Source organism: Laccaria bicolor, genomic scaffold (genome assembly GCF_000143565.1).
Source record: "Laccaria bicolor S238N-H82 LACBIscaffold_14 genomic scaffold, whole genome shotgun sequence".
Lineage (NCBI taxonomy): Eukaryota > Fungi > Basidiomycota > Agaricomycetes > Agaricales > Hydnangiaceae > Laccaria > Laccaria bicolor.
The window spans coordinates 834,114-859,861 of record NW_001889885.1 but is presented as its reverse complement, the minus strand read 5'-3'; the positions used below and the strand labels follow the sequence as shown (position 1 = coordinate 859,861).

Sequence of the window (25,748 nt, the reverse complement as noted above, 5' to 3'; positions counted from 1 at the left end):
ATTTTAGATTGAGGGTGATGAAGAGGTCACGATGCGCATCGACGAATAAATGGGTCTGAGTGCTCCAAAAAAAGATAGGGGAAGACAGGAGAGGAACGCGAACGACTTGAACAATGTAGGACTGAAGAACAATGATCAACGGAATAAAATTGAAAAGATTGATAGCGATAAGTTTCGTAATACCGCGCAGTAGCGCCCACAAAAATGTGTTAAGTTATTCTTGGAGAGGTGACAGACTCACTTATCGAGGAAGGAGACGGATCCGTTCTGAGGCAATAACGTCTGGCGAGAGGAAAATTCACAGGGGATCAGGTCGAACAAACGCGTCAAGAGAAGGCTTGAACTTGGAGCGAGTCTGACGGGAGGTAGTATTAGGAGCGATGAAGACGGGTTATGATGCAGACGCCTACAACGGATACTGTACTTGTAGACAATGGCAACGAAATAGAAGTTGATAATCGGCGACGAGCTGGATGTTGCGGACGCCCACAATGACAGTCGGTCGATGTGCCAATTCGTCGAAGTTGTCGGTGGTGGGCGGAATCGTTTGAAGAAGGGAAAGAAAAGAGAGGCTTCCCAAAGCGTAGGCCGCTCGCGCTATTACCTGGTCGGAAAAACGGTCTGCAACATTAAATTTCATCACGATGAGTCGCTGGTGCCGAAGGCAATCAGACGATCCAGAACAACCTGATTGTTCCAGAGAATTAGCCTCTGCGCCGGTAAATCCACAAACAATTAAAATCGGTGCACCCACCGAGACATCAGGGACAATTCGGGAGATGTCTGATATCAATTTCATCCCATGAAGATCAGATTCCGAACGACTTGATGGATTTATTCCAAAAATTAGCCTTTGCGGTGGAATTTCATTCTGCTGCACGAACAATTGAAATCGACGTAACAAGCCAACAGGTTATGTGGAGATGAGACAACCCGAGAATCCTGGTCAGCTTGAGATTTCTATCATGATGCATGAACGATTGAAATCGACATGACATGCTTACCAACTTGAAGCGGACAAGAATTTCGGTGTGACCCCCGTCGGCGTGAAGCTAGCACGATAATTATAACCACATCGGGTTCGGAAAGACAGTCCGCGACATTATTACATGCGTTGACGCCGAACAGAACAACCTGATTGATTAAAAAATTAACCTCTACGGTGATGCACGCACAATGAATTAAAGGGAAAGAAAAGAGCCATAGCCTCGTTCCGAGGACCCTAGGACCCTATTCAAAGATGCGTGTGACCCTCGTCAGCTTGAAGCTAGCACCAAAATAATAACCGCGTCGAGTTCGGAGAGACAGTGTTGCATAGTGAATCACCGACGCCGAACAGAACAACCTGATTGACTGAAAAATTAACCTCTTGTGATTCCATTCTGATACACGCACAATGAATTAATGAAGAAGAAGAGAGCCATAGCCTCGTTGAAGACGCCTCACAACGGTCCTGGCAGTGAAGGCGCCAACGTTGGAATGGTACCAGTGGAGGCGCCTCACAACGGTACTGGTAAAGGCGCCTCACGAGTCACAACGGTATCGAGCAACGTTGATCACGTATAGCCCTACAGACTATGAAGGCTGCGTACAACCCTGTTCGTCGATTGAGTTTAAACAAGGGCGTGAAGGGATAAAGAGGCACGTTTACCAACGAACTCGACAGTCAAGAGACGGTCGCGAAGGGTTACGGCGATCGAACTTGTACAAGAGATGCCTGTGGGGTCACGACGGATGCTGTGGAGTTGTGAAGTTGTTGTTACGGTATGAAGTTAGACCCTCAGCGAGCATCGCACATACCTATGGGATAAAGACTAGCCACGGGTTTCCGAAAAAGAGACGCGCTTCAGTGTTAATCCCTTTGAGAAACTTGAAAGAAAGACGAGAAAGCTGAACAATGAAGGACGAGATTGTGACTGTGGGACACGAGATACGAGGACCCACAACGGCCCCAGAGCATTGATTTATGGGGATGAATGCGAGATTCGATGCTTGAAAGTTGGAGTTAGAGAATGAAAAAAAAAATGACAACGATCTCACTGATTGGATGGATTGACGCACATACATAAGTATGCTTATATGCACCCCACTGCGTCGAGCCGAAGTAGAATTCGTCGTGGATGGGAGAAGCACAACAGGAACCGAGCATATTCCTACAACCCAATCGGGCACGAGGCTCTCAGCCGAATCGGACATGCTAATGGGGACCTACGGACATCCGTTTCAGGGCAAGGTCCCCACCCGCCATACGTTAATGCTTACCTTTACGTAGGTAACTAAAGTTCCTGTATGTATCCATCCCGACAAGGCGGGGGGAGTGCTTCATTTTTGGGGAACAAGGTCGTCCAGGCGCAGCCTACGTGTCCACTGGAGAGTCGAGAGAGGGGCATGGTTGAATTTCATATCCGCCGCCAACGCGCATGTCGCTTCGGCGAGCGAGGGAGGCTTCGAAAGTTCGTTTGGAACAACGACGGTCGAAAAGAGGTCATAAACAACGTGCCAAATAAGGCGTGAATAAACGACTGGACGAAAGCGGCTGAGTCACATTTTTCGCTCGTCGAGCTTCTCGAGACCCCAGTCTTGCGTTGGCCCGTTGTGAGACGGTCCCCTCCATGGTTTGTGATACATTTGCTGGGTTTCGATGTTGACTTTAGCAGGTGAGTGTGAACAATGTGATGAGGAGGGACAGTGGGGACGACCTTCACACAGCCAGGGACAAATCCGACTCGGCGCCAATAGAAAGAAGGGCCGTAATACAACCGGGGTCCCTGTGATCCCACCCGCGTTCCCTCATTAGCTGGCTCTCTTATAAGGTGGAGAACAATAAGCACCTGGTTCGAACAATAGAACCTCATGCCTGCCCTCCGCCTCTCCACCCGCCGGAGACGCTCGTCACTCGCTTGTAAGTTCCCTCGCCTCCCTCTTATCGTGATGCCCACCACTAACCACCAAACACACACACAGTCACCCCAGCCAAAGCAGGCATCTACGGCGTCTCTCGCCCCGTAACATTCGCGCCAAACGTCACGCCTGTCTCCTACGTCGACGATGAATCTTCCTCAAATCTATTAACCGCCTCTGAGGAGCCAGCCTCGTTAGAAAACACCCTCTTTCCACCAAGCGCAACACCTGCCCCCCCACCTGCGAGAAAACGCTGTCCGCCCGGCAAGCGCCGGTCAATGGGATATATCCCCCGCCCGCCCAACGCGTTCATGCTCTTCCGTGCTGATTTCGTGAGGCAGAAACATGTCCCTGGGTCGATAGAGACCAACCATGGGTCGTTGTCCAAAATTATTGGTATGTTTCCTTATCTTATCTCATCGCACATCACCTCATGCATTTCCACATAGGCAACTGCTGGCGCGCCCTCCCCCTCGAAGAAAAACGCGTCTGGGAAGTCCGCGCAAAGCACGCAAAAGCAGACCACAAACTCCAATACCCCGAATACAAATTCCGCCCCGTCCACAACAAGAACAAGGACAAGACGAAGAAGGAGAAGGCGCCTGTGACGGTGGAGGATGAACGACGATGCGAGGAGGTTGCGCAGCTTTTGTTGGAGGGGAAGAAAGGGGAGGAGTTGGCTGCTGCTGTTAGGGATTTGGATAGTCGTTCTGATTTCACCAGGGCGGGTTCTGGTTCTGGGTTGTTCGTACACCAGCAACAACAACAACAACGCGAGCATAGAAGATCATCAAGCGTTCCCCTGCCAAACGACTATTATCCCGCCTTCAGCGGTATAACACTCCCCAGCGTCCCCTTCCTTCCTACCTCCCGCGCCCCATCCCCCGTCAACTCAATCTCACGACACCTCTACCAAGCGGCACAGTATAACCACCTAGGACACCGTCGTTCCTCATCCGCGGGGGCCATGTTCTCCCCACATCACTTCCAACAATCCCGATCATGGACGATGCCTCTAGAAACTCAAGCGCACACACTCTCCCTGCAACGAGACCACTCCCCGCTCCCGGAAGTCGACACGTCGTTGTTCAACCCTTCCTTTCAACTGGAAAGTCCCATACAGGAATCACCGTTCAACGTTGCAGACTTGATCGCAGGTCTTCCCTCCCATGTGGATCCGTCCCTCAACTCACATCATTCCGTCTCCGTGGGCCCACTGGAAGGTCTTAGCCCACACGATACGCATACGTTAGGTCCCTTCCCAGACGCTATGGACTGGTTGACACCAGCTGCGTCGGAAGCGTATTCGGAGGCGCCGACGCCTTATGAGTATGATTATGAAGGTACACCTCCTTTCGCGCGGGACGACCCTTCCCTCTTCACCCACGCGAGGAGTGAAGGCGACTCAGGGAGTCCGTATACACCTCCGAACGGGAACCCTCCCCTTCCTTCGCATTCCCACTTTGATAACGCCTCGATTCAACCTGTTGCTGTGTTACACCAACCGAAACCAACTACGCCAACCGCAAGCGCGTTCAGCGATATGTGGAAAGATGTGGGTGGGGATGTGTATGGTGGGTTGAACATCGGCGGGGGGGATGGGTATTCGGCTGAGGAGGCGTTTGATACGCTTTTTGAGTTTGATGCTGGGTATGGTGTTGGTGGTGAAGGAGGGGGGTATGAGTATGAGGGGATGGGTATGGTTGGTTGATCCTCACATCGTTCGGTTTGCACGCACACGCTCGCTCGACTAGACGATGACGCTCTTCTTTGATTTGGTTTGACACGAACTCCAACTGATTACGTTCTTTCTTTCTCTCGCTCTATTCTTCCCCTTTTTTCTTCCCCTTCCTTGCTTGCTTCATCTTTTTCCACTCAATCACTTTCCTTGCCCACAAACGATCCATCCTTTATGATAAACACACCCAACACTAATCACACACTCGCTCCACCCCAACCCACTGTAGCTATTATTTCCGTGTCTGCTTGATATCCCACCTCTCGACTATGTAGCCTATTGATTTGCTCTGATTTATTTTGTATTTTTGGTTTTCTTTCTTTTTGAATAACAATGATTTTCTCCGGAGATTTTTGCCTTTGAATCGCTCATATATGATACTTGCGTGACATGCGTGCAAATTGGCACGCAAGTACGCTAGTGCCACGCAGATTTCTAGTTGCCCTTTTTTTTTTCTCGGCGTAAGTAGAGGTTATCAGACTCCGCATGGGATAGAAATCGAACGTCCTCCTGAACCCTAGATATTACGTCTTTCGGTTTTGAAAAGGGGGATTAGTTTCTCGAATCTCCATGGAAAGACTGCAGGAACGTGTCATGTGACGGTCTCTGATTCCTGACTCGGAATCGCATAGCCTTCCTTTGCCATACTTACTTTTGGAAGTCTTTTGTGGAACCATCAACCCTTCCAAGTCTCAAGATGCGAAGCGACTGATTGGTGGCCAGCCTGGTGGACGTCGTCGTACTTATCGAGCGTTGACAGAGCGCCAATTGGCGCTTGAAGGCGCTTGACGATAATCATTCAACGTCAGCTGGAGCTATATTTGGAATGACAGCGTGGAGAGTGAAGAGATAACTCCCCCAGAAGCCAATTACCACCAGTACGGTTGGCGAGCAGGGTCAGGTCTATTCTGACGTCCAGAAGTTATAAGAAGTTATATTTTTATCGCTGGGGTCCACGTATCAAAGGCTGTGACGTTCATCCTCACAATTTAATATAATTCTTTTTAATAAGAACAATTTATTCCCTGTATTGGGCAGACAATCGCTGAGTACTTGTACTTTTCGGCGATTGCATATGCTAAACAGAGGTTTTTAGTGCCGCTACTCAAGCGTTGGGTCTCCGACCATTGGTTCAAGTTGAGGGCAAGGATATTCAGGTAATTAGTAATACTAATAGTGAGATCACACAGCACTCAAATGTTGGAGCAGACTTACCCCTTTGCACTTCGAACAGCAAGCCCCAGAGTCAGCTGCTCGAGGATGCCACTTGTAGGAGGATTGCCACCCACAGAACATCCCCTGGTCAGTATTTCAGCCTGGTCAGCCATCTACTATCCAGGCAAGGTCAGTGTCATGACGTGACTACCTGTCTGGATCTAATTACAAAAATCAAAGATACGCCGTTGGCCTTGTCTTTCTCTCCCCTCTCGGGGATTTGATTCGCCGAGGACAACTCTTGCTCAATATTGACGTTCACAAAATCGATAGTCGGCTTCAATTTTTCGTCGCAATTTCATCTGTAACACCAGCTGCGTATTGCTGCGAGGTTGACAAACACACAAAGAAAGGTAATTGGTTGAAAGGTTTTGATGCTCCTTGCTGCTGACCTTGCACACCCAAACTGATGTGCAACGCAATTGTACTTTCTGGCCTACTGATGAGTGTGCTCCTGGAATAATCGCCCAGTTTTCCAGTTTCCCCACTTCCACTGTTCAAATTCTATTGCTAAGCCTGACTATGACACTTAAATGGTATATTCATTGTGAATACGTTGGAAGCGGTGACAAGGACCCCAAGCACCTGTCAAAATTTCTCGGATCAGGCTCTATCGGGCTTCGAACAGACCTGACCCTGCTCGCCAACCGTACACCAGTCGACGAATTGTCCTCTGTGGGCCAGTGGCCATCTAGCACTTGATTCGAAGCGTCCAGCCCGAGGTGTGTTTATCCTCTAGGGTCAACCAAGGTGACGAGTGCTGTCAATAGCCGTTTACCAGACTTCCCAAGCGCTTATCCTAGGACACATGTCCTCTACAACAATACCTTTACAGGCTGATTGACAGGAGAAATGCATTGACACATCGTATTTATAACGTATGTCACCTCAAGGCTCACACACAAGGCAGACATTCTCACTTTCCCCATGACTAGTTCTTCCTTCCTCCGCCACCTCTTGGCGAAGATTGACAAGAATAATGAACATACTTCTGAGATTCGTCAGTATTCCCCTCACTTTTTATATCCTTTGATTAGTAGCTATATGATCAATCAGTGGATGACATGATCCGCAACGCCGACACTGAACCTGGAATAGACCCGAATCCCAGGACTGCGTCTGTGAAGCAGTGTATGCCATGCGGTCACACATTGAACGGTAGAAACCTTATCGTATGCATTGACGGGACGTCCAACCAGTTTGGAGATAAGGTGAGCGTCTGGTTGGCAGATATCCCTCCAGGATTCCGACGCTTTCAACGATCAGAACACAAACGTAATCGAATTGTACAACCTCATATTGAAGAAGGACAATGATAGACAAAGGACGTGGTACAATAGTGGGATCGGCACTTACGCTCAGCCATCGTGGAAGTCGCTCAGCCACTACAAGAATAGTGATGTGCAGGCCCGGCTTGGCCTGAAAGCCACGGCTATGGCCTGGCTTTGGGCGGCTCAGGCTTGACCATACTCAAGCCTGAGCTTTTTGCAAGGCTTCAGGCTGGCTCAAGCCCGGCCCAGGCCAAGCCACGGCTCATGGGCGAAAGTCAAAAAAACACGTACAAACAGTCAATTAGTCTTGAACCAACAACAAAATCTCTACAAGTACGCCTCCGTGTCAAACGCTGCACCCCCTATCTCCGCTGCTCATCGCATTGGGACGATTGGGAACGTCAAGGTTGAGGCAATGATCCGGAAACGTCGTATGAGGTATCTAAGCATCTCACGCTTGCTTGGACTCATCACTCACCTCACTACTTTGCAGACTTTCGGAGAAGATGTCGAACATTTCTCTTCTATTCCAATATTTATCAGTCTTAACCAGTACTTACACCATTTCTAATCAAGAAAACTTTGGCCAGGGTGGTGCTGGCAACAATTATGAGCATGCAAGATTACTGTACCTCTCCAAAGTGAGGTATGACCTTGCTTTGGAGAGGAGTCCCACCAATCTTCGAGGCCATGGCTCAGGCCACGGCTCAAGGCTTCATGCGTCATGAGCCTGAACTTTGGGCTTTGCTGGGCCTTGATGACGGCCCAAGAAGGCCCGGCTTTGGGATGGCTGGCCCTGGCTGGCTTACGGCTTTGGGCCGGGCCCGGCACATCACTATACAAGAAAGTCGTTTATCACAACATCGACTTAGCGATTGCATGGTATGTATGGCAAGCGCTACTTCGCCGATTGTAGTTTGATTTTTCCCCTTGATAATCCAGGGATTTTGAACGAACGATTTTGGGTGCATATCGCTGGCTGTCGGATAATTACGAGGAAGGCGATTGTATATTTCTATTCGGTAGGTCATGACAAAATAACCTTGCTTTATGACCGCGTCCTGACTCGTGTTAGGGTTCTCTCGTGGAGCGTTTCAAGTTCGAGTGCTCTCGGCGATGATCGACAAGGTGCGTCTCGCCCTGTTTGCAAACAGTACTTTGACTGAGGTCCCTCGGAAAATTCAGGTCGGCCTCATCTATAAGGGGAATAACATGCAGATACCATTGTGCGTCTCCCGATCTCAGGCTCTATCCTTCCCAGACATTCATCTACATATCCAGTGCATATCAGCTATATGCCGATTCAGAAAGTGGTGCGCGTCCAGTGAGTGATGTTGGTGCCAATCCTGAGGAGAAAACGACCATGGCCGATCGTTTCAAGAAAGCCTTCTCACATGAGAATTTGACGGTACACTTCATTGGAGCCTGGTGCATTATTCAAACTGTCACAGCAGAAAGACAAAATGACTGATGTTGCATTAGGGATACCGTTTCGTCAATTGGGATTACACGTGGGAAGTCCCTTCCAGAGACAGTCACCGGGATGGCGCATGTCTGCTATTTTCGCCATGCACTCGCGCTTGATGAGCGGCGGGTTAAATTTCTCCCTGAGTATGCATACGGGGGATCCGCCACCCCTGTGAAACCGACAGACAAAACCAGAGGTACGTGGGCCCCCGTGATTCAACCTGTCATATGCAGTAATCCCAAGCTGGTACAGAGCCCAAGGGATCATTTCCACACATAAAGGAGGTTTGGTTTGCGGGGTCGCATTCAGATATGTAAGTTTATTCTCGCTCACAAGTAGATCACTTATTTATGGATTGTAGTGGGGGTGGAGGGGCAAAAAACACTAATATGGATCGTGCTCGACCACCGTTAAGGTGGATGGTTTTCGAGGCGGGGGAAGCTGGCCTTCGCACCGCGCTATTCAAGCGTGAACTGAAGGAAGATGAACATGTCAACGTTACTGAATCTATGAAATGGCCCTGGCATTTCCTCGAGATATTTCCATTCAAAAGACTAACATATACACATGCGAGAAATGGATCACCAGAGACGACTCGAATGTGCGTCTGTTGGTGGTTGGCCTTGTATTTACTAAGCCATATGTCAGGCCTCACCGTTGGAAAGGCCGAAAGATCCATCCGGGTCAGAAGATCCACATATCCTTAGTGTGGGCTGCCGCAGAGTTAGCTCAGAACTACATCCCAAAAGCACGTCCTCCTCCTCTCGATGATGGCATTTCGTTCTGGGAGAAGCTACGTATCGAGAAGGAGCAAATCCCGAACAACTCCGAATGGCTAGAACTCGACAGGTCTTATCACATCAAACTTGCAGTCCAGAAACTAGTTACTCAGAGCGACGATGCCCTTTTGAAGTCTCTGCATGACACATCCATGTCGGGTAAGCTTTATTCCCCTTAATGTTTTTCATTCAGTTGAAGGGCTTCAGCGGACACTCGCCAGGGGGTATACGATAGTGTGATTGACGCCCTTGAAAAGAAACAACCCACCCTCACTCTCGATAACAAGAATCGGCTCCTTCACACCACGATGCAACTTCTGAAAAAGAGCCCCCGAAACAAGCCGGATTTCAAACTGCGCACTTCACACGATATTAGGCCCCTTTTGTCAGACCTTCTTGCCGACACAAATTATCAGCAAACGGCATGTGAATTTGTGACCGTATTCACAGATTGTGAGCAAATCCTGCCTTTTGTTAATCCATGAGCGATTAAAGACCATACTCCAATGCACAGTTGCCTTTAAGGTGACCCATTTACAAGATGTCAAAGGCTTTGCTGGTTGTGCGATCTCACCTGACGGCAGACGCATAGCAGCTGGCTTCGCCGACGGGTCGGTTCGAATCTGGGATACAGAGACTGATAGACCAGTGGGGGAGCCATTGCAAGGGCACCGTCGTCCGGTCCTCTCTGTCGCTTTCTCACCTAGTGGCACGCGCATGGTATCAGGCTCGAAAGACGGAACAATTCGGATCTGGGATGCAGAAAATGGTAGCCCGCTTGGAGAGCCTTTGCAGGGCCACAACGATCCGGTCCTGTCTGTCGCTTTCTCACCCGAGGATACGCGCATAGCATCTGGCTCGGAAGACGGGACAATTCGCATCTGGGATGCAGAAACCGGTGCCCCGCTTGGAGAGCCGTTGGAAGGACACGACCGTTTGGTCTTGTCCATCGCGTTTTCACCCGACAGCAAGCGCATAGTATCTGGGTCGGATGACAAAACAATTCGCATCTGGAATGCAGAAACTGGCAGCCCAGTTGGAGGGCCTTTGCGGGGACACAACGATTGGATTAGGTCTGTCGCGTTCTCACCATGATGGCACGCGCATAGCATCTGGCTCGGATGATAGGACAATTCGGATCTGGGATGCAGAAACTGATAGCATGGTGAAAGAGCCATTGCGAGGGCACGATAATCCGGTCCTGTCTGTCGCGTTTTCACCTGACAGCAGACGCATAGTGTCTGGGTCGAAAGAACGACAATTCGGATCTGGGATGTAGAACACTGGTATCATGGTGGGAGAGCCATTGCGAGGGCACGATGGTATGGTCTTGTCCGTCGCGTTCTCACGTGACGGCACACGCATAGTATCTGGCTCGGAAGATGAGACAATTCGCATTTGGGATGCGGAAACTGGCAGTCCGGTTGGAGAGCCGTTGCGGGGACACAAAGGTTGGGTCTGGTCTGTCGCGTTTTCACCAGATGATGGCACGCACATAGCATCTGGCTCGAATGATAGGACAATTCGCATCTGGGATGCAGAAACTGGTTGGCCAGTGGGAGAGCCATTGCGAGGGCACGATCATCCGGTCCTGTCTGTCGCGTTTTCACCTGACAGCAGACGCATAGTGTCTGGGTCGGAAGGAACGACAATTCGGATCTGGGATGTAGAAACTGGTAGCCATGGTGGGAGAGCCATTGCGAGGGCACGATGGTATGGTCTTGTCCGTCGCGTTCTCACCTGACGGCACACGCATAGTATCTGGCTCGGAAGATGAGACAATTCGCATTTGGGATGCGGAAACTGGCAGTCCGGTTGGAAAGCCGTTGCGAGGACATGATGGTTGGGTCTTTTCTGTTGTGTTTTCACCTGACGGCAAGCACGTGGTATCTGGGTCGAGTGACAGGACAGTTCGCATTTGGGATGCAGAAACTAATAGCCCGGTGCGAGGGCCATTGCGAGGACACGATAATTGGATCAGGTCTGTCGCAATCTCACCTGACGGCAAGCACATAGTATCTGGCTCAGATGACCGGACAATTCGGATCTGGGATTCACTGGCAGAAACTGATAGCCCAGTGAAAGAGCCATTGTTAGGGCACGATGGTTGGGTCAGGTCTGTTGCATACTCATCTGACGGCACACATATAGTATCTGGCTCACATGATGGCACAATTCGGATCTGGGATGCAAACACTGGCAGTCCGGTGGGAGCGCCATTGCGAAGACATCATGACCACGATTACGTCTGGTCTGTCGCGTTTTCACCGGACGGCACGCGCATAGTATCGGTCTCGCGTGACGGGGCAGTTCACATTTGGGATGCAGAGACTCTGAAAATATTGGATGCGACGAGAAGGAGGAGGTACCCGAAGGAAACAGATTAGCCACAAAAACACAAGTGGTCCTTCGCCGTTTTTGTACTGTCCTCTACAACGGGTGTATGGACATAGTCATACATTTAAATAGCAGGAAAGGAAGCTGATGACAAGCGAGCCGTTCCACTAATTTATTTACATTTCTAAAAAAACCGCTAGAGCAACCGTCATCACAACTGGGATATCGTTTTGCACTCAGCTGTAAAACATGCGCCTGGGACACCAAATTCACCTTTAAGATTCGATCTCACGCAACTATATAGAGGGACCATGCTCTTCGTAAGATGGGACACACCCGTTCCTGCCTCCCTTTCGGCAGTAAGCGATGCATATAACAGCGGTTTTCAACTTACTGAGCTTATTTTTCCGCTACCAATGACCTGGATAATCGTCGTTTGTACCTCTTCCGATCTATTGACCTCCCGGATGGAACATCTATCCCCGGGCAAGTGGCAACATTTCAGGAACATCATGAGCTGCGTTCTAAGTTTACAACGCCCAATGGGGGAACCTGGATTTGGGTTCGAAGAGGTAGACGCCGGGTGAGGTGAGCATCAGATAACCATTGACTCACAGGACATCGGGATTGCGTGGCTGACTCTATGGCTCGAATTTTCATGCAAAGTCTGTCCGACAGGGAGGAGGCCGACGTCAGCGGAACTGAGTGCGTAGAGAAATCTGCCCAAGATCGAGAGTGGTTGTGAACGTAGAATTGGCGAAAATGATAAAGTGTAGATAGCCCTTTGTGTGCCGTGCAGCCGGACTCCAGTACGTATCATAAAAGTCACTTCGCCACTGCACGTCACGCGTCATGGTAGAGGAAGCGTTGAACAGTTCGTAATATATGCATGGCTTTTTGTTATTGGTTATGGATGTATGCTGATACGGCTGAACTTCTCCGCATCCTCAGAATCCGTTTAAAGACAGACAGAAATCGGCACACATACCTGATGTTTCGGGAACACATCACCATGCTAAATCGCAACCGTATTGATCATGATCGAAAGTTCTGCAATACCCCACCCAAACACCAAAGCGAGGGTGCTCAGGTGGTGTTGGAAGGACGCGCCTAGTAGGACAAAGCCGCAGATGTACAAGGGGATGGATATGTAGCATACCCTGTTCCAGAGGAGACGCGTGAATAGTTACATAACACTCACGATTGGTTTAGGGACGCACCGTGTCATCATTCATGAGAGATGGAGGGGCCCGAAAGAGGACCATTCGGGGAAAGTTGGGTCGGTGAGTCGGGTCGATGTCGCAAGGGTTGTTCCCATTTTGACGGCCGATATGGGGTATGCAAGGCAGACTCCAGAGCGATGGTGAATCGAACACAGCCACATTGTCGGAAATTTCCCTGGCGCCTAATAAGGGTTATTAGGCACCCAAGGCACCCCTAACCTAATAATGGCTTACAACGTTGCAGTTATTTTATTAAGTTTTGGGTTAACTTAATAAGATCAGATTATCAGGCCTGATAAGATTATCCAAATTATAAATAGTCACAGTCTAGATCCGCGATGAGCAAGCACGAGGAACGAGTGCAAGCTCATTATCGGATAAGATAACGAGTGAGCGTCAGAACGAGACCTTGTGTTTGTACTCATAAGTACAAACACATATGTATGTCTCCAAAATCCTAGACAAGGAGACTACATCTCCTTGTCATTCAAACTATCGTTCTGACGCGGTAAAAGGGTCTCTTCAGCTTCAGCGAATTTTTTGAATTTTTGACACTTTTTCTGCTGCATCTTGCGATGACTGACAATCCTCAACTTCCCTCTCAAACTCTCGCTTCCGCTGAAAGTTCTCAGACGGCCGCTATGCCTGTCTCTCAGACAGCTTCGGATACACCTCTTTCTCAGATGGTGGCCACACCTCTATCTGACTCTTTTGTTGCTCCAACCCGCATTCCCCGGACTCATACTTCACCGGCTATTATTAAAATGCTCAAGAGTCTTCCCTTGATTTCGATTCTCCAGATGAATAAAGAAATTGAGGATAAAAATGCCTTAAGGTCTCGGAAGACTTTTAACTCATACATCCACAAGGACGAATTTCCTACGTGTTTCGATACTGCATCCAAAGTTGCGGATATTGTGAGTAACCTTTTCTTCTGTTCCTTTCCCCACCTTTCTTCCTTTCTGTTACTCTTATATCATCTTTTCTGTTCCGTGCCTCTGGCATGATGATTATCATCTCCCACGCGTCGAGTGTGATGACTCCTCTCCCACACGTCGAGTGTGATGACCCTCTTCCACGCGTCAAGTGTGATGATCCTTCTCACTCGTGTTGGGTATGATAATGCTTTGTGTATTATCTTGGAGTTGTCATCTGCATTTATCTTTGTACTATATTATGTGCACGTCTTATCTCTCATCTTCCTGTTTTGTCTATCCCTCATCTCCTGTGTATCTTACTTACATCTTTGATTTCTGTACAGATTTCTCATGCGCCTCCTGGAATGCAGGCGTGCACCCTCGATATAAAAAAGTTCCATCGCACCTGTCTAGTCCTTCCTTCCCATAAACCTTGGCTTGTCGTCCAAGGCCCTTCTGATGATTTCTTCATCAATCACGCTCATCCCTTTGGGGCTGCTTGTGCCAGCAGTAATGCTGGCATGATTGCAAATGCTGTTGTTGACATCTGGCGAGCAGAAGGGGTCTTCCCAGTGCCGAAGTATGAAGACAACTTGAAGGCCTTCCAGTTTCCTTCATCATCAGGCCCTTTCATCGAGGGCGATTTTCATTATGATTATGATCGTGACAAGATGCTTCGCCGTGTCTCTTCTTTGGGTGTACCTTGGCATGATGAGAAGGGTGATGAACGGTTTGCTTTCGTCACCACCTTCATTGGATTTCTTTGGGATATTCCTCGCAAATGTGTTAGCCTACCGGAAGGGAAGAGAAACAAATTCCATCAGCACGTACTTCAGTTCTTGACTGACTTTGAGGGCTGACCTTGCCATTTACGTGACGTTGAAAAGATTCACGGATCCCTCTGTCATATTGCCTTCGTTTACCTTGATGGTCGTTCTCATTTACCTTCTCTCTCTAACTTTGCATCTACGTTCCATAGTGATGAATTTCTTACAAAGTATCCTCCACACTCGCTGATCACCGACCTGAAGTGGTGGTTGGTCAAGCTTACTCTGCCTAGGGTATATCGGTCACTTCATCCCCTTGGCCCTCTATCAGATCTTGGGCTTTACGTTGATGCCTCCACATCGTGGGGCATCGGCATTATCATCAACGGCGAATGGGCAGCTTTCCAGCTCTCATCTTCTTGGAAGATTGAGGGCCGTGATATTTGCTGGCTCGAAACCGTTGCTATCGAGCTCCTTGCTCTTTTCTTAGAGTCTCGAGGCCATCGGGACACCCACTTACTCATGCACTCTGACAATCAAGGCACCATCGGCGCTCTTGATAAAGGCCACAGCAGGAATATCTACCTGAATCTCGCTGTCCGTCGCACACATCTCATCCTCATGTCTACATCTCTTACTTTTAAAACTGTCTACATCAAGTCTCATGCTAATCCAGCGGATCCTATCTCGCACGGAGAACCAGGACCTGCTGGAAAGCAAATGTTCCCACCTTTCAAGCTCCCTGATGAGCTACGTTCCTGTTTTGTTCATGCCTAGGTCAGCCTGTCTTTCCTCTCACACGGCTCCCCTTTTATCTTACCCTGATATCCTACTCAGCTTAGATTATCCTTTTAAATCGGCGACACGTCTCGTCGAGACGACTGTGGGTGGTTCACCCCTTGTTCCTCTGCACCCCACACATCATCATACTCTTTTTAATCCTTTCAAACCTCGCTCTGCTACATCTCTTCCCTCTCCTGTGCCTTCTTTGACATCATGTACCCTTCCTTTGACATCGGGTACTCTTCCACCTCTCACAGTTCCACCTCCTACAACTGTTGTACCACTGCTACTTGCCACCCATCTTGTTCCTGACAACCCATCTCTCTCATCCCGCCTTATTAAACCCAGGAAACCTCACACTGGATGTCAAATTTGTCACAACCCTCTAAGTCCTCACGTTGCTGCCACCGATCATTTATTTGCCTGGGAGACGCCTCATGCTGCTCGTCACAGGCAGCACCTTATCGACTCTCTTCCCTCAGACTTGGTCAACAGTGCCGTTATGTCTATCCGTGGTGCATACACACCTAACACTAAAACAACGTATGCCACCGGTACCTTGCGCTTTACCCAATTCTGCAACAGATGGGGTATTGATGAGGAAGCACGAATGCCTGCTTCCTATCCTCTCCTTTGCGCCTTCATCGGGGAATACAAGGGCAGACAAGCTGGGAACACTATACGCTCCTGGCTCTCGGGTATCTGTGCATGGCACGTCGTCAATCATGCCCCTTGGTTTGGAGATGATGAATGGGTCCAGTTGGCATGCGTGTCTGCGAACAAAGAAGGGACAAAGCACAAACACCCTCTGCGTGCTCCTGTCTCCATTGAGCACTTGTTGGCTCTTTGCCGTGCCCTCAATCTATCTACTCCTTTCCATGCTGCCATTTGGGCTCTCACCCTCTGTACATTCTTCGGCTGTCGACGACTGGGTGAGCTGGCCATTACTACTGCCGCCACCTTTGATGACAGATACCATGTTCTTCGCTCTGTCATGTGCGCCCCTTCTCTTCATTCTGTAAATTCTATTCTCATGTTTTTGCAGTATTACCTTCTGTACCTTGCGTGATGGCTCCTCCTCTGCAAACTTCTGCATTCCTTGGACCAAGACCACAAAAGAAGTTGGCGCCTCTGTGATCCTCACTGTGCAAAACGATGTTCTCTGCCCCGTAGCTGCCTTGAAGAACCACCTCTTCGTCAACTCATCTGTCGACCAATCGGCCCCCCTCTTCGCACATACAACTACGTCTTCCCAGTCAAAGACTCTCCTCAAGCATGAATTTCTGAATTTCTGCACTCAAATCTGGTCATCGGCGATGCTTGCACATGTCCTTGGTCATAGCTTTCATATTGGTGGAGCCGTTGAACTTCTCCCAGCGGGCGTACCACCAGAAATCGTCGCTGCTACAGGCGGCTGGACTTCTCTTGCCTTCCTACTCTACTGGCAGCGCATGGAGGAGATCTTGCCGATGAGTACCTCAAAAGCATACAGCAAGAAGTCCCATCTTGACTTGCTCGCCGCAATCTTTGAACAGTTTCGCATTAACAACAAAATCCCTCCAGCGCTCATCATCGCCTCTAACGGGAACCTCTCCTTGTAATTGTCCACCCATTCTTAACTATCTTGTATTTATATCTCTGCCTATCCCGACCTATTTTGTATTGATATCAACCTACCTCAAAATTTTTTATTGTGCTACACTATCCTGTATTTCTGTTTCTAACCAATGAAATCTCTCCCAGAGTGACGCTCATTTGGGTAGTTCCTCCATGCTGAACCAACTTGCTTGTTGCGAGCTTACACTCTGGTTGGTATAGCTAGTTGGTTCTGCACAGCTTTCCAGACACTCAGGTCTTGCCCATCTTCGATCTTGCTATTGTCAATCTAGATCTGACTTGAATGAGCCGGGCAAGTCCTAGGCACACACAAGTTATCCGTGTCCACCGATTTCTTGTATTTAAATATTTGCTGTATTTAAATACTCATTCCTCCTGTATTCTACAGGACGCTAGAGTTATCTCATCTTAACAATGTTACGTGGCAAATTAAAATGCAACAAGTAAGGATTGAACCAAAAACCTCGGGGCTCGTGCGATCCTCATGTGAAGACTACAAATTTGTAGTCGCAACATACCACTACACTACAAAGGCATATAAGAAGCTTCCCAAGGTCGTTTATATATCTAGTATTTAAGCCTACCTTACAACAGCATTATCTTTACTCTCTGTATGGAATTTGGTATCATTTTGAGCTGAACATGATCAAAAGGATACAGATAACGTTATAAGACACACAAAAAATCAATAATTGGTTCATAGCCTTGACCTGGCTGCAGAGGCAATTGGAGCCTATGTTACGAGGCTGGACAAATCTTATCAGACCCGATTTGCCTTATCACACCTTATCGGAGATCATCAAGCTTGTAACGTGGAAATAATCATTACATCAGAGGTCTGGTCGCCTTGTAAGAGGACCCCGGTCAATAGCAGAAACGGTCTGATCCCGAAAATGGGGGTTTTGTCCGGACGCCATTTCGCAGTTTCTGTCCGGATTGTACCTGGCCTACCCCAAATTTTGTAGATTTTGTCCGGGTTGGCGGATCTGGGGGTTTTTCAGCAAAAATTCGTCCGGATCCGCAGATCTAGCCAATCCAGGGCATAAAAAATGGCCCAGGTAGGCGCAAATGGTCCAGAGACCCCTCCAGAACTTCAACAAACAAGAAAACGATGTTAGGTCATGAATACATAGTATGTGTGATGTAAACTAGTCTTCTAAATCAAAATCTCCCCCCCCCGCCTCGTTTTTTCAAGAGTTTTATCACTGCTGTAAGTTTTTTTTCACCATTTCGCAGGGCTCGATAACGATCAGCATCTTCCAGTGTTACTTCAATGAAAGACGCAGCCAATTGTGTGAATCAAAATCGCAGTTGCATCAGGCACTGAACGGAACTGTCGGGCCATGCAGTACTGGAAGAGCTGGACACCAAGGTACGAAACTGCTGGGATGGTCGATGATTCCGTGATTGCACTGTGTTTCCTGTTCTTCCCACCAGTTTTCGAGTACATTGCAACAACTAAACAATAGTTGTATCAGCCGTAAAATGTTATCAGTGTATCGAAGGTTTACCATGCCCAAGCATAATGCCATAATTTGCTGTAATAGAGCTATCCGGGCTTATTGAGCATAACTGACTGTGTCAACTACAAATAACACGTGTAAGATGAGCAAAACGTTTAGTTCAAGAATCGAACATCCGATCTTGGGAAAAGCGGCACACGCCATATCGCACCCTTGACAACTCAGAGACCTTCTGTCCGGATTTGCTGCCTGAGGGTGTATGTGTCCTGAGCAATTTTGTCCGGGCTGGGGTTCTGGCTAGTTTCACGTTTGGTCACTTTCTGTCCGGACTGGCTCCCGGCCGATTTGCGAAAATCCAATTTTTTTGTCCGGATCGGGACCAGACCGTTTCTGCTATTGACCGGGGTCCTCTTGTAAGGCAACCGAGGACCCTGGAAAGTACCCTCAGATGCCGTATCCCAAAATGCCCAAAACTGAGCGATTTTTATCCGCTCAGTTTTGCCAAATTTCTATCCGGATATTGGATTCGGCCTTCAAAAATGCCAATTGGTGATGTGCATAGGATCAACTTAAAGAAACGTCGGTTACTGCCACTACGTCTCTTAACTTCAAGTTTGGGGCGTCATGGAGGGGATCGGTATGAGAAGATGCCGACTTGTCGACAGGCATGCGAACCAAGAGGATCATAGTGAAGATGAAGAAATCTTGTTGCCGATCTCAGCCTTTGACACCGCCGATTACTCATCTATGGGTAGGTTCTTGGTACCCATTGTCCGTATTTTAGTAGATACAACGGCCTTTTTGCAGTGATGGGCCATGACTCGTATTCATTGCGATAGTGGCACGGACCGGGTTGCTTGCTGCTTCCCCAAACGCGCAGGGTCGGTTGGGTTCTCCTTGGTCAGCCGGCTTCTGCGTAGGGTCTCATGAAGGCCTTAGTCCGTACGCTACTATGCCCCAGGCGCATTGGGGGCCGTTCCAAGACGCGATGGGCTGGTTCATTCTCCCTCGCTGTAGAACCTTCATTCAGAAGCTTCGACGCCTCCAGACCTTGCTCGACGAGTCATTCTCGCGCTCCAATGGCTCATGGAAACCACCGCAAGCTAATACACGGCTTCCTCTCGACATCCTGTCCCAATGAGACGACGCCTTGTTGCGGCTCAATGACGCCCTTTCCTGCCCAACGCATTCATGCTATGTCTCTGGGTCGATAGGGACGAACCATGGGTCGTTATCCAAATCATCGGTTCGTCTGCGTTCCTTTCCTTGCCGCATCTCACCTCACCTATTCCTCAGTTCTCTTCCCTTGAGCTTTCACACGTTAAGTCTTACGATTATCTATGCTTTTGCGTGTCAATGAATATATAGATATGAATACACTAGTTGTCTGTAAAAATGTGGTTAAAATGAATGTTATCGAGCGCCGCTGGCGGAAGGCCGCGTAGTGTGGTAAATCCTAACACGAAGAGAATGACCCGTGCCAAGATGTATATCCCCAGCAATGTGGAGATTCTAGCGATCAACATCTGCCTGCCATGTTGATGCTGAATATAGACGAATGAAAGAAGGTTTGGGATCGGCAAAAGGGTAAAAAATGACGAAAAAAGCCAGACGTAACCCTCCGTCTCCGTTGGAAATGTTGAAACAAAAAAAGCAAGAAAATGAATCACTCCAAAGATGATGGAAAAAAGGATTGCAATGATCCATTGCCAGTGCATACGAGAGTTGGAATCAATCTCAGCTCCGTAAAATGTGGGAACCCGCGTCGCCCCTTCTTTGACAACGTGATTCAAGGCGGTTATTTCGCCTAACCTCCTTGTAAGCGCCTTAAGTGGATTCGAAATGAAGGAGGTGAGCTTAGTGAATCCCCTCGTTATTCTGGATCCCTTCTGATAATCTTTCCAAATGGCAGGTTAAGAGTCAGAGTAGCCACGTAGATGTCAACACAAGCTTACCTTTACGTTCCGACCCAGATATTGCTTGATCGGGTTTATCAAGGGTTTCCTTTGTTTCTGCCTTTTGGTAAGCAAGAGCATTGAAAGTACGTAGTTCTATTGCACGGAGACGTACCCATGTCCTGCCCGTCATGAGGTGCTGTAGTTTTTGTTGTCCCATAAATTCAACAAAAATCGGTATTTGACAAATATAAACCTCACCCGAAGGAAGTTCTGCATCTTGAACCGGATTGGAGGCGTCGAGTCGCAAAGCAAGGGGTATAGGAAACTGAGCATTGAGGGGCTTTCGCCACCAAAGGAAGTGGAGGGCTCCATTGAAAATCGCCACGGCAACAGTAAGCCATTCTATATGAGTAATGGCGAGACCCTTGTACTCTCTCAGTCGGAGGAAGAACTGAATGATGAACCACGTAGTTTGCACGACAGTAAGGGTAGCAGATAGGCCATCGCCTTTGCTACGGTCGTTGATTTCTTCCTCCGTAATCGTTGGAAGATCTATTTTCTTCGCCTTGAGCAACTCTTGAAATTTCTCGGCAGCGAGTACGCCCTTGTTGACATCTCCGTCCATCAGCGTAAATCCTCCCATCTGTACGAAATGGCCATGTGTCATCGTCCAGCGTACATCACACAACTCTGGCGTATCGAGTGTGATTTAATCTGAATAACATACAACATTATACGGGCTCACCATGAACTTTTTGCGTTATATGCCGAGCGCCCCTCCATTGCCTCATTGCCCAGATGAGGATAAATTCTGGCGCGATCAATCCCCACAACATCAATTCGATCCTTCGCCGGGTCACCTCCCACCATCCTTCATCTCGCCCTGGAATGTTGGGATGAACTGAGGACCAGGTGCATAAAGCGATCGTCACAATGCAGTTCTGGACGATAGTGAAAACCGTGCGCTGATCGGCAGGACAATCACAGGTCGGTAGAGGTAGCTGGTCGCGTGGACGAAGGACATCCAGTTCACCAAAGAGATCCAATGGAGCAGCGCGGGTCGATACAAGCGAGAAGTAGAGGGGTGCTAGAAAGATAAGCATCGTGAAGCAGGGGTTCAAGTTGTATTGCCAAAGGATGCTCACTACTTGTTAAATACACGCCTCGCACGAGCGCGTTGACCCTGAGATGGGAGAGTTTCTGCCAGGGTATGAACTAACACTTGTCCAAAGAAAGGGGCCATCGCCACAACGAAGCGCCAGGAACCACCTTGTTCTAGTCAGACAGTGGTGATCTGACCCGGGCGAGATGAAACTTGTCACCAGCCCGTCGCCGAGTTATCCAAGGATGAGTTAGGCGTAGCCTGAGCCAATTGAACATACCATTGCTTTTCCGTCTCGCAGTGAACGCTACGAGTGGGTGTCCGTCGCGGCAAAAGTTCTGAAGGTGAGGAGTGAATTTTCGAAAGATAGCGAACACAGCCATATCACCTTTTCCGATGCTCATAGCAACCACCGCAAGCTAATACACGGCTCCCTGCTAGACTCGACTCCAGTCTCTATGCCTTGGGACAACAAATGAGTTTTTTGGGTGAGTCCGAATTAGGAGGGTCATACACGGGTGATTGTTCCCAAAGAAGTGTATTCTGATGCCAGATCAGCATCCGTTCATAACGGCTGGTGGCGAGCCTAGCTTTGGCCTAGCTCCCTGCGCTTCCCACTCTACATCCTGTCCCAATCAGACGACGCATTGTCGTGGCTGAATGACACAGCTTTCCCTACTATTTGGAACCAGATAGGTGGAAGGATAAGACGCGTACGGGGGCCATATGGAGGAGCGGATGAAGGGTGAAAGAAAGGCCTGGACAAACAACTACAAAGCGTATGTAAGTGCAGAAATTCTATCAGTAAATTGCTTGAAAGGCGTATATCTCAGCAAGTATTTACTCCCTACCCTTAAAATAAATTAGATGGGGACTAACAGCATTTACAGTAATATGAGCAAAAAAATGGGGGTTTTAGTATGGTTTTTACGATTGTTCTGTTCTTGAGCACAGAAACTGGGGGTAAACACATGCAACATCGCTTCGACTGAAGATGTTCGGAACTCTTAGCGCAGTCGTTCAGCCTTATCCTCGTCCACCCGTCAGGAAGAACATTTTACTGTTCCGCCTCCATAAAAACCTGAGGTGATGTCAAGCTGTTCGCCTTCCTCTCTCGTCTTTTTTCCTATCTCTTTTTGGAGCACTCAAACTTATTTATCTCGCCGGTGTGTGTGGCCACTCCGTCGCTATCAATTTTATCAGGCTGGCCGTGCACAGGTTCACTGTCTCGTGGTCGTTCCAACGTTCCATTTTACTTCCCTCCCGATTTTTCACACTGATGTGTTTAGATCTTGTTTAAACCATACCGTAGTCATCTTTGCTAGCCGCTTTTTCTAAATCCCATTCTGAATGAATGCTCCAGTATTGAAAAAAAGTGGATTGTGTCTGTGTCATATGAAAGTGTAGATACGAATACACTAGTTCCCTATGAAAATGAGAATAAAATTGGGCAGATGAGTAGTATTGAGCGCTTTTGGTTCAAGGCCTCGAAGTGTGGTAAATCCTAACACGAAGAGAATTATCCATGCTAAGATGTATATTCCCAGCAATGTGGACATTTTAGCAATCAGCATGGTTCTTATCCCCTGAATCGACCGATGGATGAGCAAAAAAAGGACTGGAACCAAAAAAATGGCAAAACATGAACTGAGAGCCCAGACGATCCTTTCGGCCAAAGTTGGAAATGCTGTGGAAACAAAAGGAAGAATATTGCATATTCCCAACATCACGGTAAAGATGTATGCAATGACCCATTGCATAAGAGAGAGACGTTGCATTTGAGAATCAGAACTGGATATATCAGCTGTATAAAATGTGGGAACCCACATCGTTCCTTCTTGAACAACCTGTTTCCGGGGGGCTATATCATAGAACCTTCTTGTAAGCGCCTTGTCAGGATATGAAATGAGGGAGATAAGCTTAGTAATTCCTCCCGTTGTTCCAAATCCCTTGCAACAAACTTTTCCGATGACAGTGACAATGAACAGGTTAAGAGTAGCCAAGTAGATGTCAGGTGCACAGCTTACCTGTATGTTCTGACCTGGCAGGAATTTCTCGATCGGGTTCATCAAGGAGTTCCATTGTTTCTGAATTTTCGTTAGCAGGGCCATTGAGAGAACGTGGTTTTATTACACGGAGACATACCCAGGTCCTGCCAGTCATGAGTTGCTAAAGTTTATAATGTCCAATAAATTTGACAGAAATTGGCATTTCACAAATATCAACCTCACCTGAAACAGGTTCTGCATCTTGAATGGGAGTGGGGGCGTCGAGTCGCAAGGCAAGGGGTACAGAAAACCGAACATCGAGGGGCTTTCGCCACCAAAAGATGTGGAGTCCTCCATTCGCAACGGCAATGGCAACAGTAAGCCATTCTATATTTGTGACGACGAGACCCTGTCCCAGTCGGTAGAAGAACTGAAGAATGAACCATGTGGTTTGGACAATTGTAAAAGTAGCAGAGAGGCCATCGCCTTTGCCAAGGCCCTTGATTTCTTCCTCCGTAATTGTTGGAAGATCTATTTTCTTCGCCCTGAGCAACTCTTGAAATTTCTCTGCAGTGAGTACACCCTTTTTGACATCTCCGTCCATGAGCATAAATCCTCCCATCTGCACGAAATGGCCATGTGTCATCGTCCAATCTACCCCACACAACTCTGGCATATTGATTGTGATTTAAGCTGAGTAACAAACAACATTGTAGGAGCTTACCATGAACTTTGTGTTTTATAAACAGAGCGCCCATCCGCTGCCTTGCCGCCCAGATGAGGATAATTTCTGGCGTGACTAATCCCCACAACATCAATTCGATCCTTCGCCAGGTCACCTCCCACCATCCTTCATCTGGCCCTGGAATGTTGGGATGGACCAAGGTCCAAGTGCATAAGTTGATCGTCACAATGCAGTTCCAGACGATACTGAAAAGCGTGCGCTGCTCGGGAGGACATTCACAGGTCGGTAGAAGTATGTCTGGAGAATGAAGGATATCCTGTTGACCAAAGATATCCAATGCAGCAGCGCAGGTGGATACAAGCGAAAAGTAGAGTAGCGCTATAAAGATAAGCATTGTGAAGCGGGGGGATCAAGGTGTATTGCCAAAGGATGCTCACTGGTTAAATACGCGCCTCACCGCCAGCATGTTTACTGTGACATGGGAGTTTCTGCCGCACTAACCCAGAGAAGGGCACTGGGTATGGCCACAGCGCAGCGCCAGGAACTGCCTCGTTCTGGTCAGACAGTGGTGAGCTCATCCAGCTGAAACTTGTCACACACCAGCCCGTCATTTGCCCGTCACCGAGTTATCCAACAATAAGGATGAGTTAGGTGCAGCTTAAGCCAATCGAAAATCTCATTGTTTTTCCATTTTGCAAAGTTGCGAATGGGTATCCGTCGCAGAAAAGTTTTCCAGGCAAGGGGAGAGTTTTCGACGATCTTGGACTCATGAGAGAGGATTTCGGTCCGAAAACAGCGAACACAGCCACATCACCTTTTCCTCTAAATGTTCATGACATCCTTCAAGTTGCCTCAGAGTCTTTCAATGCCATGATGCATGTTGAGGATGTCATTTTTCTCAGGTGGATGTCATAAACCTAGTTTCTTTGATCCCAACGCTTATGTCTTTTGACGATGACAATGCATGTCTGTCAGCAAGGAACTCAACGCCTTTCTACATCAGTAATTGAGCATTTCAGTTTCCAGAGGTTTCTCAACCCGGGCAACCTCTGAAAACTGCAGAAAACCCGAAAACATGGAGACTGGGAAACCTATGTCCCTTTTTCAGGAAACCTCATGGGGTGATAAGGCACAAAAACGTAGGAAACCTGTGAAACTTATATATATATAATATAAAGTACAAGATATATACAAGATATATCATAGACAAACATTATGCACGTGTGGGTGCTTATATACCCAGAGGCTGCGCACAGACCATGTGGTCATGTTTGTGCTCAAATCCAGTTGGACAGAGGACATCTGGGATATGGAAATTCCAGCCGTCCGGCGGACTGGTGGATCCAGCATGCCAAACTCTATCATCTCCACTCTTTCTCTGCACGTAGATGGTCATTTTACATGTACAGTGATTCAATACTACTATTATGTATGTATGGTATACAAGAAGACTGAGTATCTACAGGTGGAAGCGGCGGTTATCAACTGGCAGTCCCCAAGGTGGTTAGCGTCACTTCGCCGCTGTTGACCTGTATGCAAATGTGCTTATAAGCCTGAGGTCTCTGTGATACATTTGTTTCCGCTTCCTCTCTTTCT

General features: G+C 48.2%; 7 protein-coding genes across 7 annotated transcripts; 3 read left to right on the top strand and 4 right to left on the bottom strand.

Annotated features, from left to right (window-relative positions):
* Nucleotides 1-237: 237 nt before the first annotated feature.
* Nucleotides 238-909, bottom strand: LACBIDRAFT_298682 (uncharacterized protein; the record flags this gene model as incomplete). Its single annotated transcript, XM_001881819.1, has 2 exons — nucleotides 411-909; nucleotides 238-355 (listed from the first exon to the last, which is right to left on the bottom strand). Exons 1-2 carry the CDS (start codon nucleotides 797-799, stop codon nucleotides 238-240), a joined length of 507 nt encoding a protein of 168 aa, XP_001881854.1. The 5' UTR covers nucleotides 800-909.
* A 1,170-nt stretch (nucleotides 910-2,079) lies between these two features.
* LACBIDRAFT_327972 (uncharacterized protein) lies at nucleotides 2,080-4,612 on the top strand (the record flags this gene model as incomplete). Its single annotated transcript, XM_001881952.1, has 5 exons — nucleotides 2,080-2,268; nucleotides 2,655-2,657; nucleotides 2,848-2,902; nucleotides 2,965-3,297; nucleotides 3,351-4,612. 5 exons carry the CDS (start codon nucleotides 2,080-2,082, stop codon nucleotides 4,610-4,612), a joined length of 1,842 nt encoding a protein of 613 aa, XP_001881987.1.
* Nucleotides 4,613-5,163: 551 nt separating this feature from the next.
* On the bottom strand, nucleotides 5,164-6,545 carry LACBIDRAFT_327971 (uncharacterized protein; the record flags this gene model as incomplete). Its single annotated transcript, XM_001881818.1, has 7 exons — nucleotides 5,164-5,218; nucleotides 5,292-5,423; nucleotides 5,513-5,542; nucleotides 5,699-5,809; nucleotides 5,855-5,938; nucleotides 6,200-6,347; nucleotides 6,485-6,545. The coding sequence occupies 7 exons, from the start codon at nucleotides 6,543-6,545 to the stop codon at nucleotides 5,164-5,166; spliced, it is 621 nt and encodes a 206-aa protein (XP_001881853.1).
* Nucleotides 6,546-7,540: 995 nt separating this feature from the next.
* On the top strand, nucleotides 7,541-11,165 carry LACBIDRAFT_388237 (uncharacterized protein; the record flags this gene model as incomplete). The annotated part of the gene is made up of 15 exons (XM_001881951.1): nucleotides 7,541-7,563; nucleotides 7,619-7,771; nucleotides 7,825-8,007; nucleotides 8,068-8,147; nucleotides 8,201-8,253; nucleotides 8,311-8,351; nucleotides 8,407-8,553; nucleotides 8,608-8,789; nucleotides 8,846-8,906; nucleotides 8,955-9,194; nucleotides 9,242-9,531; nucleotides 9,580-9,825; nucleotides 9,887-10,556; nucleotides 10,686-10,923; nucleotides 11,053-11,165. 13 exons carry the CDS (start codon nucleotides 7,541-7,543, stop codon nucleotides 10,465-10,467), a joined length of 2,280 nt encoding a protein of 759 aa, XP_001881986.1. The 3' UTR covers nucleotides 10,468-10,556; nucleotides 10,686-10,923; nucleotides 11,053-11,165.
* Nucleotides 11,166-18,127: 6,962 nt separating this feature from the next.
* LACBIDRAFT_327968 (uncharacterized protein) lies at nucleotides 18,128-19,620 on the top strand (the record flags this gene model as incomplete). Its single annotated transcript, XM_001881950.1, has 6 exons — nucleotides 18,128-18,148; nucleotides 18,212-18,226; nucleotides 18,253-18,388; nucleotides 18,639-18,892; nucleotides 19,201-19,230; nucleotides 19,360-19,620. The coding sequence occupies 6 exons, from the start codon at nucleotides 18,128-18,130 to the stop codon at nucleotides 19,618-19,620; spliced, it is 717 nt and encodes a 238-aa protein (XP_001881985.1).
* A 238-nt stretch (nucleotides 19,621-19,858) lies between these two features.
* LACBIDRAFT_298676 (uncharacterized protein) lies at nucleotides 19,859-21,480 on the bottom strand (the record flags this gene model as incomplete). Its single annotated transcript, XM_001881817.1, has 4 exons — nucleotides 19,859-20,376; nucleotides 20,435-20,495; nucleotides 20,550-21,067; nucleotides 21,123-21,480. 4 exons carry the CDS (start codon nucleotides 21,478-21,480, stop codon nucleotides 19,859-19,861), a joined length of 1,455 nt encoding a protein of 484 aa, XP_001881852.1.
* Nucleotides 21,481-23,340: 1,860 nt separating this feature from the next.
* Nucleotides 23,341-24,546, bottom strand: LACBIDRAFT_298675 (uncharacterized protein; the record flags this gene model as incomplete). The annotated part of the gene is made up of 5 exons (XM_001881816.1): nucleotides 23,341-23,354; nucleotides 23,507-23,566; nucleotides 23,625-23,648; nucleotides 23,711-24,136; nucleotides 24,192-24,546. 5 exons carry the CDS (start codon nucleotides 24,544-24,546, stop codon nucleotides 23,341-23,343), a joined length of 879 nt encoding a protein of 292 aa, XP_001881851.1.
* Between the last annotated feature and the right edge of the window lie 1,202 nt (nucleotides 24,547-25,748).